The 17,126-nt window shown below is 42.9% G+C and overlaps 1 protein-coding gene across 10 annotated transcripts in view; it reads right to left on the bottom strand.

The window, feature by feature from the left end:
• Positions 1–17,126, bottom strand: part of LOC137346170 (protein PRRC2A-like) — a 186,222-nt gene that overhangs the window by 107,672 nt on the left and 61,424 nt on the right. For all 10 annotated transcript variants that reach the window (XM_068009536.1, XM_068009544.1, XM_068009542.1 and 7 more), the window contains exon 3: positions 15,308–15,485. In XM_068009536.1, the coding sequence (XP_067865637.1) occupies positions 15,308–15,485 (178 nt within the window). The remainder of the gene's footprint in view (positions 1–15,307; positions 15,486–17,126) is intronic.

The raw sequence follows: 17,126 nt of genomic DNA, 5'->3' as shown, positions 1-17,126 counted from the left end.
TGACAGGAAAAACTTAACGGAACAATGGGTGATCATTTAAAAGGAAGACATGTTTCAGTTACATGATGGGTATATTCCAACAAAAGCAAAAAGGCAAGGGAGCCAAAGCCAGGCTTTTGTTGATGAGGGAGATAGAGAATATGTTGAAACAAAGAGGGTGTATGATGCATTTCAGGTGAATTCTTCAAGCGAGAAGCAGGCAAAATACAGTGAGAGGGAAAAATAATGCTGGCAGAGAATGAGAATAGAATGGCAGCCAATAAAACAGGGAAGCCAAAACTCTTCTACTGGTAGGTAAATAATAGGTAGTATGTAAACAAGAGGCAAGGTGGTTCGTAAAAAAAAAAGGACCAGTGACCATAGCACAAGGTTTGGGTTAACTGTAAAAAAAAAGGAAAGGAGTAATCCAGAGGAAAGACAATTATTGGGGGAGGACCAACTTCAATGGGGTGAAAACAGACCTGAACCAGGTAAACTGGAAATCAAAGACTGGCAGGCAAAACTACAACGAACAAGGGACTTGCCTTTAAAGAGACGATAGTTCGGGTATAGTCAAGGTACAATCCCCAGAGGGAGAAAATGCAAGGCAAACAAATCCAGAGTTGACTGGATGACGAGATATAGTGTATGATGAAGCAGAAATAGGGTGTGTATGACAGATAACAGGTAGATAATACAATGGAGAACCAGGCTGAATATAGAAGGTTCAGAGGGGAAGTGAATAAGCAAATAAAAGCAAAGAGAGTGTAGAACAGAGACTGGCAGCTAACAAAATGTAATCCAAAAGTCTTCTATAGGTATATAAATAACAGAAGGGTGGTAAAAGGAGTGAGGCCAATTAGGGACCTAAAAGGGGATTTATGCATGGAGGCAAGGGGCATGGCTAAGGTACTAAGTGAGAACTTTGCATCGGTCTTCACCAAGGAAGAAGATGCTGTCCCAGTTAAGGTGAAAGGGGAGACAATTGAAAGACTGGATGCACTAAAAATCGATAGTGGAGGCTGGCTGGTCCTAAAGTTAATAAGTCACCAGGACCAGATGAGATGTATCCACAGATAGTGAGGGAAGGAAGGGTGGACACTGCAGAGGCACTGGCCATAATTTTCCAATCCTCCTGAGATACAGGGGTGGTGCCAGACTGGAGAATTGTAAATGTTACACCTTCATTCACCCTTCATCAACTTTCTCTGTTACTTAATCAAAAAATTTGATCAGTCAAGCACGAACTGCATTTTACAACTCAGTGCCGACTCTTCTTGATTAACTGGAACCTCTCCAAGTGCCTGTTGGGTTTTTCCCCCCCTAATTGTTTCCAAAATCTTACCCATTACTGATAAACTGACTGACCTGTAGTGACTATGAATGCCTTTCTTGAGGCAACATCCAGCAGCTTGTGTTCTGACCAAGCCAGAACACATGCCCTGCTGCAGAATCCAACATCTATATTATTTAGCAGTAGAGCTAGAAGTGACCCACCGTCTACAATTCAACCTTCAATCAAGAGCAAAATCTATATTCATCACAGGCTTGCATCCATCAAGAGCTTGAGTTCCAAGAGAATTCAACAGGTTTATTGTCGCCTTCCCCCCAAAGTCACCTTCCTTTTTCCCTTCTGTCTCGTGTGCGCGTCTGTGCGAGCAAATGCACGAGTGGACGTAGTTGCGACAATTTCAGGATAAGGCATATTGATCAATAAACAATTGATTTTCTGATTTAAAAACCTGCCGCTGTCTGTTTAATTGAAAAACAAAACACCAAGGGGCTAAACTGTAATACAAATACACTTGCTGCAGTCAGATGCGGGAGTCGAGTAGTGGGAACTACCCACGTCACACCACACGGTCGTAACAAATTGGGGGCTCGAAGCCAGGATCTGAACTGCTACACAAACTAGAGATTTGGAAAGCCGAAAAGTAACCTTAAGAGGGTTTTCATTTTTTGTTAAAACTTGAGAATCCATATTTTAAAACAGATGAAGCACTTTGGATGTTTTCCTTAAAAGTAGTTACCAGGTGGTTTGGACTGAATTTACTGGAAAGCACCCGTTTGTAAAGAACCCAGGAGGGGGTTGCGTTGTGACCCTGAAAAAGCTATTTACCAGGAATTGACCAATCAAGACTTATGGTCGCCACACGACTTGCCTCTGGAAAGGTTATAGTTTCATTTTGAACTGTTAAAAAGCCATTTGGTGTTTGGCCTGGAAAAAAAAAACAGAAAGGAGGACTTGCTGTGTGCCTGCCAGGAGGAGACAGCTCAGATATCTCTCTCTCTTTAAAGAATTTCTGTGTCAAGTATTTACTGTTGCCTCCTATATTTGATGAAATCCTGAATGTTTGCAGAAAACTTGCATCTTTGAAATAACTTTGCATTGAATGTGAGAGAAATGAAATCTTTGTCGCTGCACACCTGTTGAAAGACCTATGTGAAGCCTTCTGTAGCTGCATCTCTTGAAAGCCTACCCAGACTGTTCATCAACATCGCCTGGAAAGAACTGTTCTAGGAAGATTCTTAGTGGCAGCCGCCTATTCACAAATCCCTAACTCAGAACAAATTTGGGTCTAGCAACTCGTACAAGCCAGGGAGAGATCGCAGGGATCAAATGAAGCAGAAATGGGCGAGAGAAAAAAGAGCAGGGAAGGAAAACATGAACAGTCTCCAACTTTTAAAAAAAAAAGGAGCCCGGGGATAAACTAGTCCACCCGACAGGTTTCCAATGTGACAAATAGGGCATGTCCAGGCCAATTGTTGGTATGCCAAAAAAAACAGGAGGTGCTGCAGTCAAGCCTGGGTCTGTGGCTTTGGAAGTGGTAAGCCTGTGTTCTAATATCACTCAGGAGCAGAACTCATATGAGAACTTTTTGCACAAAGGAAAACTGACTCTTGTGTGTCCCATGCACCAGACAAAGAGAAAACCATCCTCAGAGATACCAGTTGTTTTCAAACCCTATTGGCAGCCAAACTGACAGAAATGTCAGCGGAAAGCAGAACAAATACCATGTTATTAGTAAAAGGGCTTACTGGCAAATGTTTGAAGGTTCCCTTAGTTAACATTTACCTACAGAGCAAGTTGGTCACCAGCATAGTGACAGTCGGAATCATTCCAAGCTTACCCATGCAGGGTAGACCTATTGCTGGGCAATGACTTAGCAGAAGTACAGTACTGGACCCAGTGGGTCCAGAACAGTCCATGGAGATTAGAGAAATTGAAGGGAGCAAACAAAACTCTCTACAGCTGCAGAGGGCAGGGGAAGTCCCAAAAATCCCACAGGGGGCAATAAAGCCAGAAAAATGTTAAAAAGAGCACAGATTGTAAAAAGTTAAAATAAAAGCTAAGATATTACCCGAGTCACGCGCAAATTGCATAGGGCAAATACAATTAGAGAAATGAATGCGCGGCTCAAAGACTCGAAGTGGGCTCCCGTTCGTAGGGCACTGGTACCAGTACTGGTGAATGTGGGGGCTGTATCGTTGGGACGGTATACACATTAAACGAAGCTGGGGCTGGTGTTCTAGCGAGCCACATAACTAGGGAGGGTTTTAAACTAAATAGATCGAATTTGGGAAAATTTGGTAAATCAAAGAGTAGAGACAAGGCAACAGAGAAAGGTATTCATACGGGAATAAATAGACTGCTACAGGAAAAGAGAGTGTACAAATCAGCAGTCAAGGCTAGACATTACAAAAATAATAAAAACTAAAGGTTCTGTATCTGAATGCACATAGCATTCAAAAACAAATAAACTGATAGCACAAATAGAAATAAATAAGTAAATAGCCATTACAGAGACATGGCTGCAGGATGAAAGATTGGGACCTGAACATTGACGTGTACATGACATTTAGGAAGGACAGAAAAGCTAAGAAAAGGGTGGAGGGGTGGCTCCGTTAATTAATGATGGTATTAGCACATTAGAGAGGGATGACCCAAGTTCAGGAAACCAGGATACAGAAGCAGTTTGGGTCGACATGAGAAATAATAAAGGCAAGGAGTCACTTGTGGGAGTGGTGTACAGGCCCCCTAACAGTAACCACACGGTAGGACAGAGTATAAAGGAAGAAATAATGGGAGCTTGTCAGAAAGGTACAGCAATAATCATGGGGGATTTTAATCTGCATATAGATTGGAAAAAAATCAGGTGGGCAAAGGTAGCCTAAATGAGGAGTTCATAGAAGGTTTTAGGGATAGTTTCTTAGAACAGCACATTCTGGAGCCAGAGAGTAGGACACACCAAACCTGGTATCACGCAACGAGATGGGATTAATTAATGACTTCTTAGCAAAGGCGCCCCTAGGTAGCAGCAATCATAATATGATTGAATTTTATATTAAGTTTGCAGGAGAGAACAGTGGGTCCAAGTCGAGTATTTTAAACTTAAATAAGAGCAATTATGAGGGCATGAAAGCAGAGCTGGCTAAAGTGAACTGGCAAATTATATTAAAGGACAGGTCAACAGAAATGCAGACATTTAAGGGGATATTTCAGATTACACAGGATACATTCCAACGAGGAAAAAAAATTCCAAGGGGAGGAACCACTATCCGTTGTTAACTAAAAAAGTTGAAGAAAAATCTTAATTATGCAAAGATGGGACAGAATATAAAAAACAGCAAAGAATGACTAAAATATTGATAAGGAGAAAATGAGAGACAAAGCTAGCTAAAAATAAAGAGATACAAGAGTTTCTATAGATATTTTAAAAAGAAAATAGTTAACATTTAGCGTCAGTCGTACAGAGAGTGAGTCTGGGGAATCAATAAGGAAAAATAAGGAGATGGCAGATGAACTGAACAAGTATTTTGCATCAGTCTTCACCATAGAGGATACAAGCAACATCCCAGAAACAGATGTAAATCAGGAAATGCAAGGGAGTGAGGAACTCGAGAATATTACAATCACCAGGAAAGTGGTACTGAGCAACTTGTTGGAGCTGCGGGCTGACAAGTCCCTGGGTCCTGATGGACTTCATCCTAGGGTCTTAAAAGAAGTGGCTAATGAGATAGTTGATGCTTTGGTTTTAATTTTCCACAATTTCCTAGATTTGGGGAAGGTTCCATTTAATAGGAAAGTAGTAAATCTAACTTCCTTTATTCAAAAAGGGAGGAAGACAGAAAGCAGGAAACTACAGGCCAGTTAGCTTAACATCTGTCTTAGGGAAAATGTTACAAGCTATTAAAGGCGTTATAGCAAGGCACTTAGAAAAATTCAAGGTAATCAGGCTCAGGCAACATAGTTTTGTGAAAGGGAAATCATGCTTAACCAATTTACTGGAGTTCTTTGAAATAACATGCTGTGGATAAAAGGGAACTGGTGGATGTCCTGTACTTGAATTTCCAGAAAGCGTTTTTGATAAGGTGCCACATTAACGGTTATTTCGGAAAATAAAAGCTCATGGAATGTGCTGGGGGGGGGGGGGGGGGGGGGGGGGGGTAACATATTGGCATGGATAGAAGATTGGCTAGCTAACAGTGAACAGAGTAGGCATAAATGGGTCATTTTATGGTTGGCAAGATGCAAAGAGTAGTGTGCCGCAGGGGTCAGTGCCAGGGCCTCAACTTTTTACAATTTATATAAAATAACCTGAATGAAGGTACCGAAGGTATGGCTGTTAAATTTGTTGACGACACAAAGATAGGTAGGAAAGTAGGTAGTGAAGAGGACGTAAGGAGGCTACAAAGGGACATAGATAGTTTAGTGAGCGGCCAAAGATCTGGCAAATGGAACATAATGTGGGAGAATGTGAAATTGCCCATTTTGGCAGGAAGAATAAAAAAAGCATATTATCCAAATGGTGAGAGATTGCAGAGCTCCAAGATGCAGAGGGAGCTGGTTGCCCCAGTGCATGAATCACAAAAGGTTAGCATGCAGGTTCAGCAAGTAAATTAGGAAAGCTAACAGAATGTTATTGTTTATTGTGAGGGGAACTGAATACCAAAGTAGAGAGGTTATGCTTCAGTAATACAGGGCATCGGTGAAACCACATCTGGAGTACTGTGTACAGTATTGGTAGACATATCTAATGAAGGATGTAAATGCATTGGAAACTTGAAGGTTTACTCATACCTGGAATGGGCGGATTTTCTTGAGAAAATGTTGGATGTGCTAGACTTGTACCCACTGGAGTTTAGAAGAGTAAGAGGTGATTTGATTCAAACTTGAGATCCTGAGGGATCTTGGCAGGGTGGATGTGGAAAGGATGTTTCTCCTTCTGGGAGAAACTAGAACGAGGGATCACTATTTAAAAATAAGGGGGTGCCCTTTTAAGACAGTGATAGAACAAAAGAACAAAGAAAATTACAGCACAGGAACAGGCCCTTCGGCCCACCAAACCTGCGCCGATCCAGATCCTCTATCTAAACATGTCGCCTATTTTCTAAGGGTCTGTATCTCTTTGCTTCCTGCCCATTCATGTATCTGTCTAGATACAACTTAAAAGACGCTATCGTGCCCGCGTCTACCACCTCCGCTGGCAACGCGTTCCAGGCACCCACCACCCTCTGCGTAAAGAACTTTCCACGCATATCCCCCCTAAACTTTTCCCCTCTCACTTTGAACTCATGACCCCTAGTAATTGAATCCCCCACTCTGGGAAAAAGCTTCTTGCTATCCACCCTGTCTATACCTCTCATGGATTGAAATTGGGGAGAAATTTTTTTTTCCTAAGACGGTTTAAAAAATTTTTTTTATTCGTTTATGGGGAAGTGGGCGTCGCAGGCCAGGCCAACAATTATTGCCCATTCCCTAATTGCCCATGAGAAGGTGTTGATGAGCTGCCTTCTTGAACCACTGCAATCCATGTGGTGTAAGTACACCCACAGTGCTGTTAGGAAGGGAGTTCCAGGATTTTGACCCAGCGACAGTGAAGGAACGGTGATATAGTTCCAAGTCAGGATGGTGTGAGACTTGAAGGGGGAAGTCGCAGGGTGTGGTGTTCCCATGCATTTGCTGCTCTTGTTCTTCCAGGTGATAGAGGTCGCAAGTTTGGAAGGTGCCTTCTAAACAGCCTTGGTGCGTTGCTGCAGTGCAAATTGTAGATTGTACACACTACCACTGTGCGTCAGGGGTGGAGGGAGTGAATGTTTGTGGATGGGGTGCCAATCAAGCAGGCTGCTTTGTCCTTGACGGTGTTGAGCTTCTTGAGTGTTGTTGGAGCTGCACCCATCCAGGTAAGTCGGGAGTATACCATCACTCTCCTGACTTGCCCGTTGTAGACAGAGGACAGGCTTTGGGGAGTCAGGTGGTGAATTACTTGCCACAGGATTCAGAGTCCGTGACCTGCTCTTGTAGCCACGGTATTTAAATGGCTACTCCAGATCAGTTTCTGATCAATGGTAATCCCCAGGATGTTGATATTGAAGGATTCAGAAATCATAATGCCATTGAATGTCAAGGGGAGATGGTTAGATTCTCTTGTTGCAGATGGTCATTGCCTGGCACTTGTGTGGTGTGAATGTAACTTGCCACTTATCAGCCCAAACCTGGATATTGTCCAGATCTTGCTGCATTTCTACACTGACTGCTTCAGTATCTGAGGAGTCATGAATAGTGCTGAACATTGTGTAATCATCAGCAAACATCCCTACTTCTGATCTTATGATTGAAGGAGGTTCATTGATGAAGCAGCTGAAGATGGTTGGGCCTAGAACACTACTCTGAGGAACTCCTGCAGTGATGTCCTGGATCTGAGATGACTGACCTCCAGCAAACGTTACCATCTTCCTTTCTGCCAGGTACAACTCCAACCAGCGAATGGTTTTCCCCGATTTCCATCGACTCGGGTTTTGCTAGGGCTCCTGGATGCCATACTTGTCAAATGCTACCTTGATGTCAAGAGCAGGCAGTCTCACCTCCGGAGTTCAGCTCTTCTGTCCATGTTTGAACCAAGACTGTAATGTCAGGCTCTGAGTGGCCCTGGCGGAACCCAAACTGAGGGTCACTGAGCAGGTTATTGCTAAGCAAGTGCCGTTTGATAGCAATGTTGATGACACCTTCCATCACTTTGCTAATGATCGAGAGTAGACTGAAGGGGCAATAATTGGCCAGGTTGGATTTGTCCTGCTTTTTGTGTAGGGGATATACTGGGCAATTTTCTACATTGCCGGGTAGATGCCAGTGTTGCAGCTGTACTCGAACAACCTGGCTAGGGGCGCAGCAAGTTTGAGTGCACAGGTTTTCAGTACTATTTCTGGAATGTTGTCAGGGCCCCAAAGCTTTTGCAGTATCCAGTGCCTTTCTCAGAGGGTCATGAGTCTTTGGAACTCTTCCTCAAAAGACACTGGAAGCAGAGTCTTTGAATATTCTTAAGGCAGAGATAGATAGATTCTTGATAAGCAAGGGGGTGAAAGGTTATTGGGGTAGACGGGAATGTAGAGTTGAGGTCACAATTAGATCAGCCACACTTATTGAATGGTGGAGCAGGCTCCAGTGGCCTACTCCTGCTCCTTATTCATACGCATGTTTGTATGTTCATATATAAGTAAAAGCCACAAAAAGTTTGAAGGAAAACAACCTTGCCCGTTGTAGACATCTAAATAAATAGAGATGAGGAAAGTTTCCAAACAGGAAAACCAGCAGTGAGGGAAAGGGCTCATCTATCTGAAGTGCCACAGGGGCATGCAGTGGAAACTGGACGCTGACCTGCGAGCAGTACTGCCAGAGAGGAGATGGGGAAGATTAGGGAAATACTTATCGCTGAAGGAAAAGGGACAAGGATAGGTAACATACCTTCAAATGAACCACATGTGAAAAATCACAAGAAAACAAAGTACAACAGCAGGGATCTACCCAATGAAGAATGTCACGATCAGGTTCCAAATCTAAAACTAATCAAACCCAACAATTCCAGTCAGAACTCAGCAAGAACAAGAGGCAGCAAGAAATTCCAGACACCTCACAGGAGCTAAAAACCAGATGTATCACCCTAGAAATAACTATTAATGCGTTGGAATCTGAAACAGTGTGGGGACAGAATAATATGGGGACATTTAAGGTGAAATAATTAAATCAATCATGTACTACTAACAAATTAACCTCAGAGCTGCAGAGACAGCTTATCAGAATTGACTTCATAGTTCCAGGGCTGCACAGACAGCTTATCAGTAGAAGTAGACTAACAAGCAAAAACTAACAGGACAGCTGCAAGCTGTATAATAGTAGCCCATTGTATAGCAATCAGCCTAACGGTCCAAGGAGATGGGGAGGGGAGGGGGGAGATGAGAAACTGCTAGAGGGGAAGGTGACAAGGCAGTACCCCAATCAGGCCATGACACCAAGAAACTGCAGAGTTTGTAAACCAATTGGGAACATAAAGGGGGTGTCACTGATTTGTATGAAGAACTATAAGAAAGGCTTGATTTTCCCTGCTCAGGCAGGAGAGAGAAGGAAAGGAGAGAAAAACCCAGGTGTTGTTGTTGTTTGCTTTGCTGATGATGTAACCAAGAAGTACTGCAATAATGTTCCTTAAAGCTACAGTCAGACTTCGTCTCTCTTTGTGTAACTAATGGGATCCAACAAAGAGTGAACACCATGTATTAAGTAGTAGTTAAAGGGGTTAAAGTTTATACAAGCAGGGAACTTTACAACAAGCAGCAACAGAAATGTGCATATAAGCTTCACCAATCACATGGTCCTGGAGGTCAACACTCCTAAATTAGGACAAACTGGTGAGAGAGAAACTACAACCCCATTTGACACGTAATCAAAAAGAATGCAATTTTTTGATGGCATCTTATCCAAAAGGAAAGTAAAAACTTAAACCTCAAATGGCTGCTACAGTGTCAATTGCAGCAGTGAGGAATGAATGAAATGAATGGGAATAGCTAAACTTTTAGTTTCTTTTTCCCCTCTTTCTAAGCCCCCAAAAAACCATAAAAATGAAACCCAAAGAATTTCATTTTTTCCCTTTTGGGGAAGGTGTCACACACACCAGAAGTGCAATGATACAACAATCGTGGACTAACTGAAGAGTTATGAAAAACGGACTTTGTCTTAAAAAAAAAAGCCTTTATTTTAAAAAGTGAACAATGGTCCAAAATGGCCGATGGGGGATTAGCTTTTTGCGTATTCAGAATGTCTGAAAGGACAAATCTTCAAAACCAAAAGGTGTCAATTGAACCCATCCTACACCGATCCTGAAATATTCCAGAATTGAATGTCTACTTCTGAAGAAGAGGTGTGAAATAGCCACATCCTGGACCATTGTGCAATCACCAAGGGAAAAGACCGGAGTGTCTCCTAACAAAAGGAGAGAGAAAACAGCCAGAGATAGAGAAAGAAACATCCTAACAGCTTGTGCTCTGGCTAAGTCAGAAAAAGCATGTTCTGACAATGCAACCTTCCAAAGCAGCGCTTCTGACATGTATTCCTTTCTCTTCAACGAAAGATTCTCCCCACCCCACTGTGGTGACAGGGCCCTCAGCCATGTCCGACCCATTTCCTGCCCTTCTGCCCTCACCCCTTCCCTCCCAGAGTAGCAACAGGATTTCTCTTGTCCTCACTTTCCACCCCACCAGCCTCCACATCCAAAGGATCATTTTCTGTCATCTCCAGCGTGATGCCACCACAAAACACATCTTCCTCTCCCCGGTCAGCATTCCGAAGGGATCGTTCCCTCTGCGACCCCCGGTCCACTCCATCACCTCATCCCCTTCCTACGGCACCTTCCCATGCGATTGCTGGTGGTGTATTATCTGCCACTTTACCTCCTCTCTCCCAACTACCCAAGGGCCAAAACACTCCTTCCAGGTGAAGCCACAATTTACTTGTACTTCCTTCAATTTGGTATACCGTATTCGCTACTCACAATGCGTTCACTCTACTTTGGGGAGACCAAAGACAGATTGCGTCACCACATCACGGAACACCTCCGCTCAGTCCGAAAGCATGACCCCAAGCTTCCAGTTGCCTGCCATTTCAAAACACTTCCCTGTTCTCATGCCCACATTTCTGTCCTTGGCCTCCTGCAGTGTTCCAGTGAACATCAACGCAAGCTCAAGGAGCAGAACCTGATCTTTCAATTAGGCACTCTACAGCCTTGCGTACTCAACCTTGAGTTCAACAATTTCAGAGAATGACTGGCCCTTTTACTTTTTAACCATTTACTGTTTTTCATGAGGGCAGAGCGGTTCATTATTCTGCCATTCACACTCTCTGGACTAATGCTTTGTCTTTCACCACAAGCATTAACACGCTCTTTGCCTTTGTCCCAAGACAGTTTTGTTATTTAATGTCTCCTGCCCTCTGCCCTATCACATGCCTTCCCTTTTGTTCTCTTCCCAACCAGCCCCCACCCCACCCAACTTCACTTGCTTAAAACCTAATTCTTTTCTAACCTTTGACAGTTCTGATGAAATGTCACAGACCTGAAACATTAACTCTACTTCTCTCTCTCCACAGATGCTGCCTGACCAGAGTATTTCCAGCTCTTTGTTTTTATTTCAGAAAAAGAATGTGCCCTGCTGCAGAATCTGACACCTAACATTATACAGACGTGAGAGCTAGAAGTAACCCACACTCTTCAACTGAGCCTTCAAAGAGAAATCTACACTTATCTCAGGTCTGCATCCATCGAGAACTTGATTTCCAAGAGAATTCAACAGTTTTACCATAAGATTCCCTCCCTCCGCACCCGCCCCCCAACCACTCAGTCACCTTTCTTTTTCTTTTCTCTATCTCTTGTATGTGTGTCTGCGTGAGCAAATGCACGAGTGGACGTGGTCGCGACAATTTCGGGCTAAGGCGCATCGATCAATAAACAACTGACTTTTTAAAAACCTACAAGAAAACCTGTTGCTGTCTGTTTATTTGAAAACCAGAACACCAAGGGGCTAAACTCTAATACAGTGACGCTCAGTTTGGGTTCCGTCAGGGCCACTCAGTTCCTGACCTCATTACAGCCTTGGTTCAAACATGGACAAAAACAGCCGAACTCAAGAGGTGAGGGGAGAATGACTGCCTTTGACATCAAGGCAGCATCTGACCAAGTATGGCATCAAGGAACCCTAGCAAAACTGCAGTCAATGGAATCAGGGGTAAAACTCTCCAGTGGTTGAAGTCATAACTAATGTAAAGGAAGATGGTTGTGGTTGTTGGAGGTCAATCATCTGAGCTCCAGGATATGACTGCAAGAGTTCCTCAGGGTACTGTCCTAGGCTCAACCATCTTCAGTTGCTTCATCAATGACCTTCCTTCAATCAGAAGGTCAGAAGTGAGGATGTTTGCTGATGATGGCACAATGTTCAGCACCATACACGACTCCTCAGATACTGAAGCAGTCCGTGTAGAAATGCAGCAAGACAGAGACAATATCCAGGCTTGGGCTGATAAGTGGCAAGTATCATTCGCGCCACACAAGTGCCGGACAATGACTATCTCCAACAAGAGAATCTAAAGATCTCCCCATGACATTCAATGGCATTACCATCACTGAATCCCCCAATATCATCATCCTAGGGGCTACCATTGACCAGAAACTGAACTGGAACAGCCATATAAATACCGTGGCTACAGGTCAGAGGCTAGGAACCCTGCAGCAAGTAACATCTCCTGACTCCCCAAAGCCTGTCCACCATCTACAAGGCACAAGTCAGGACTGAGATGGAATACTCCCCACTTGCCTGGATGGGTGCAGCTTCAACAACACTCAAGAAGCTCAACACCATCCACCCAAAGCAGCCCGCTCGATTGGCACCCCATCCACAAACATTGACTCCCTCCACCACCGACGCAAGTATTCCACGACCTCTACCACCAGAAGGACAAGGGTAGTAAATGCATGGGAACATCACCACCTGCAAAGTTCCCCTCCAAGTCACACACCATTCTGGCTTGGAACTATATCGCCGTTCCTTCACTGTCGCTGGGTCAAATTCCTGGAACTCCCTTCCTAACAGCACTGTGGGTGTACCTACCACACATGGACTGCAGCAGTTCAAGGCAGCAGCTCACCACCACCTTCTCAAGGGCAATTAGGGATGGGCAATAAATGTTGGCTAGCCAGCGACACCCACATCCCATGAAAGAATAAAAAAACACAAATGCACTTGCTGCAGTCAGGTATGGAGTTGAACAGTGGGAACCACCCACGTCACACCACGTGGTCGTAACATATCCTTCTATTTGCCCGTGCGCCAAATGAAAAAGAGGGTAGAAATGGCAACAGTATAAATGACGAGACATGTGTTTTGGCTCACTAACATTCTACAACAAATCTCTTACTGGGAGGATTTGCTGTCCACACACTACAATTTTGCCTGGCAAGTCCAAAAACAGCAAAACTGCAGGTTTAAATGATAATCAAATCGCTTACCCTATTAGTGGTGCACTCTTGCTTTGAACACCAGCAGTGATTTTTGTTTTTAAGCTGCACTTTTTTTTTTTAAGAAACACACTGAACACCAAGCAAATTTAAGATCAGAAATAGCTTCAGCAAAGAAACAAAATTTAAAAGAACTGCAAGGAGGAAATGGCCACAACACCTGCAACTCTACATGATCCTCAAATTTCTACTAGAATTCCAGAGCAGCAGAAAGGGAACTGAGTATGTAATTGTCAGTTCATGCTAACATGCAGATATTTGCCCCAAAAAAGTGGCTGAAGCTCCCCATGTTAGAATGTCCTATCTTCTGAGCTTACTCCCCAACCACCACCACCCCACCAAATATAATTCAGTGAGGGTTTTTAAGTATCGCCATATCTCTCATTTCCTTCTCTGCGTAAAGGTATCTAATTGCCTATAATGTACTGTCTGATTCAGTGGCCTCTGGTTTCTCTCCAAGCAATAGTTTTGTGGAATATGTTTGTTGTCACACATGCTTCTGACTTAATAGTGGTGCACTAAGATCAGAAATAGCTTCAGCAAAGAAACAAAATTTAAAAGAACTGCAAGGAGGAAATGGCCACAACACCTGCAACTCTACCTCATCAGATAGATTTGCAGTTACATTTTTAAAAATTGGTTAACTTGCAAACAGTACTGTTATTTTTGTGTAGCATTCCACATTTGATGGCAGCTCATAGGATCAGAATTTGGATCTGGATTTAATATTAGAGACTCAATTTGCATCTTTAGATCATTAAGTGCAGGAGGCATCAGGAGTCAGACTTGTGTACCACTGATGGCATAATGCCAACATTAAAGTACAAGAGAATTTAAAGACATTTAACTGGAGGAGAATTGGACCAGTGACTAAAAAAGGTACTGAGAGCTATTAAAGGGCAGCAATTTAGCAATTTCTTGGTGCGTTAATTTTAAAAGAATGTACTAAAATAGCAAAAAAAGCCAATTAAGGTTAATATGTTCAAAATAGGTGGATTACGAACTTAAAATATTGGAGGGGGAAATATCACTGGAGCATTTAAAGCAATAGCAGAGGAGTTTCTAAATACCAAGTGAATTCATATTTAAAACAAATCAATTATGGATGAGGCAAGCTATTCAGCCCAGCTGAGTTCATCCATCCAGAATGACGTGAATGTTTCCCAATGCAGCATTCACTTGGTTTTAAATGATTCCAAGGCTTTTTCCACCTCCATTGCTTTATCCAGGAGCCATTTCATGTGTTAATCACTGTGTGTGAAGAAACGTGTGATGTCAGTCCTAAATTTGCCATTTGCAAGTTTAAACAGAATTGAAGTTGAATTCATCATGTCTCACTCTTGGTCCTGACAACTGCTTAGTTTATAACAAGAAATCAAGATGAACTACTTGAAAACAGACAGAGATTAAGACTCATGAAAATGAACAGGCTGAGGAAAAATGCCAAGATGAAGCAAGTAAAAGTTGGAAATATCTAGACTTGTTGCACACACAAATGAAGCTTCCAAGATTGTGAAGAGAACCAAAGCGAGCAAATTGTTCACTATGCCAAAGGGGTCATATAGCAGGCAACACAAATTAAAAATTAATAAGTCAGAAGCATATGTGACAAACATATTCCACAAAACTATTGCTTAGAGAGAAACAAGAGAGGCCACTGAAGCAGACAGTACCTTATAGGCAATTAGATACTTTTACGCAGAGAGAAGGAAATGAGAGATATGGTGAAAAAGATTGAGTGGGGTTGATCAAATAGAAATAGCCTCAACAGGACCCATTGTTCTTTTCCTGTTCCATCATCTGCCCACATCCTTGGTCATTGTCTGCACAAGGGCAATAGCTGGTGCTAAGATTCCAATATAATCTGAAGACTGAAAAGTACTGGAAACTGGTTACAGAAAGTCAACAAAAGTGCATTATTACGGTCACAAAAAAACAGAACTCGGCACAGCCCCCGACCCCAAGGTTCGACGGTAACATGTTAAAATGCTTACCTCTTTTGGTCTTGCGATTCTTGCTTGCTTGCCCATCCTGTTCCGTCTTTTGGTACTAAAGAAATATTGGGGTCATTGCCTTTATTTTCTGCTTTTAAACTTGGCAGGTTTGCAGGGGGTGGCATGCGCCGAGCTGCGGCAACTTTACCGAGACTCTGCAATCCATGACGTGCGGTGACTGTCGAAGAGAAAAGAAAACAAAAAAGACAAAATGTAAGAACTCTCAGGTCAGAAGAGCTGTTTTTGCAGAGGAATTATTGCAGTGGATAGGGAGTGCAAAGACAATGCCCCAAAAGCAATTACTTTGTGAAAGGAATTACAAAAGCTCAGGCCTGTGCAGAATACTAATCTGCATGAATGGGCTCCAGCTCTAAATCACTAAAACACAAGGCACAGCCTAGACATATGGGCTCTACTTTTACTCAGTAGGTTAATGGCGAGTACATCCAAACAACAAAAATGGCAGTCTAACTGATCATACTCCTGTTAAAACAGTTACCTTTCCTGTTGACTTTGAAAATACTCAGTTATTGCCCTGACATCTCAGTAGCACCGGCACTGCCAGGTGTGGTATGGAGCCACAAGGAGTGGAAATGACTGAGGTTTCTGTTGTTAGCCAATCTCAGCACTTCAGAGTTGTGTAGGTGTTTTAAAACTAACTTCATCTAGGATTTCCATTTTGGCTCCAAAATCAGTGACTCCTATACAGACTCATAATAGACACAGGGGTAAGAAACCAAAAATTTGCCTGTCACATGGGGAAGTTGAGTGCGAAGCAAGTGATATTACCTTCCAGACAGATGGGCAATTAATTGGGTAAAAGTGGTCAAACCCTTCAAAAATCCCAGCATGGTGGTGAATGGACTGCTTTATCCCAAAACACCTTTTTGCACCCAGAATGGCGTTATTTTCCAGAGGAACTGCATAGCCACCTTAAACTGACTGGTACTGAAAAGGGTTCACGGTACAGAATTACACAAGAGGTCAGATTGAGCAATTAAAACATTGGAAGTACACAATTGCAGAACTTAAAGAAAAAAAATCAAACCACAACTTTTAAAAAAAAATTAGTTCATGGGATGAGAGCATCACTGGCAATTATTCTCCATCCATAATTGCCCTTGACACTTATACAGACCAAGCATAAAAATCTAAATCTTGGCAACGATTTTGTGTTTGTACTAGTTTCAGAGGCATTAGCAACACAAGAAACAAACAGTTGATTAAGACACTGTTTTGAGTGTCCATTCGCATCAGTGCATCCTTCCAGCCTTTCAATCCAGCTGCACATAGGTCAGGTTAAAACAAAAATTGCACTTAAGAGTTTAAGAGTCATGATGAAGTGATCTAAACTACGTCACATACTATTACTTTCTTTGAAGTGAAGTGGCAATTATGTAGGCTCGCCAGTAGCAGAATGAAATGGAGATGAATGGTTATTTCCCACTGCCAGCTATAGCTAAGTTTTTCAACCATCTAGGATTGTGTCAGCCATGGCTCCGTTGGTCACACTCGCACTCGAGTCACAAGGTTCTGGGTTCAAGTCCCACTCCAGGACTTGAGCACAAGAAAAAAAATCAAGGCTGACACTCCAGTGCTAAGGCAGTGCCGTATTTCAGATGAGACGTTAAGTCGAGGCCCCGTCTTAACTTCTCAGGTGGTCGTAAAAGATTCCAATGCACAATTGCGAAGAGGAGCAGGCGAGTTCTCCTGAGTGTCTTTGCCAATATTTATCCCTCCATCAGCATCATACAAAACAGATTATCTGGTCATTATCACATTGCTGTTTGCCAGAGCTTGCTGTACGCAAATTGGCTTC

Source organism: Heterodontus francisci, chromosome 29, assembly GCF_036365525.1.
Source record: "Heterodontus francisci isolate sHetFra1 chromosome 29, sHetFra1.hap1, whole genome shotgun sequence".
In the NCBI taxonomy this organism is placed as follows: Eukaryota; Metazoa; Chordata; class Chondrichthyes; order Heterodontiformes; family Heterodontidae; genus Heterodontus; species Heterodontus francisci.
This window is presented reverse-complemented; position numbering and strand designations above follow the sequence as displayed.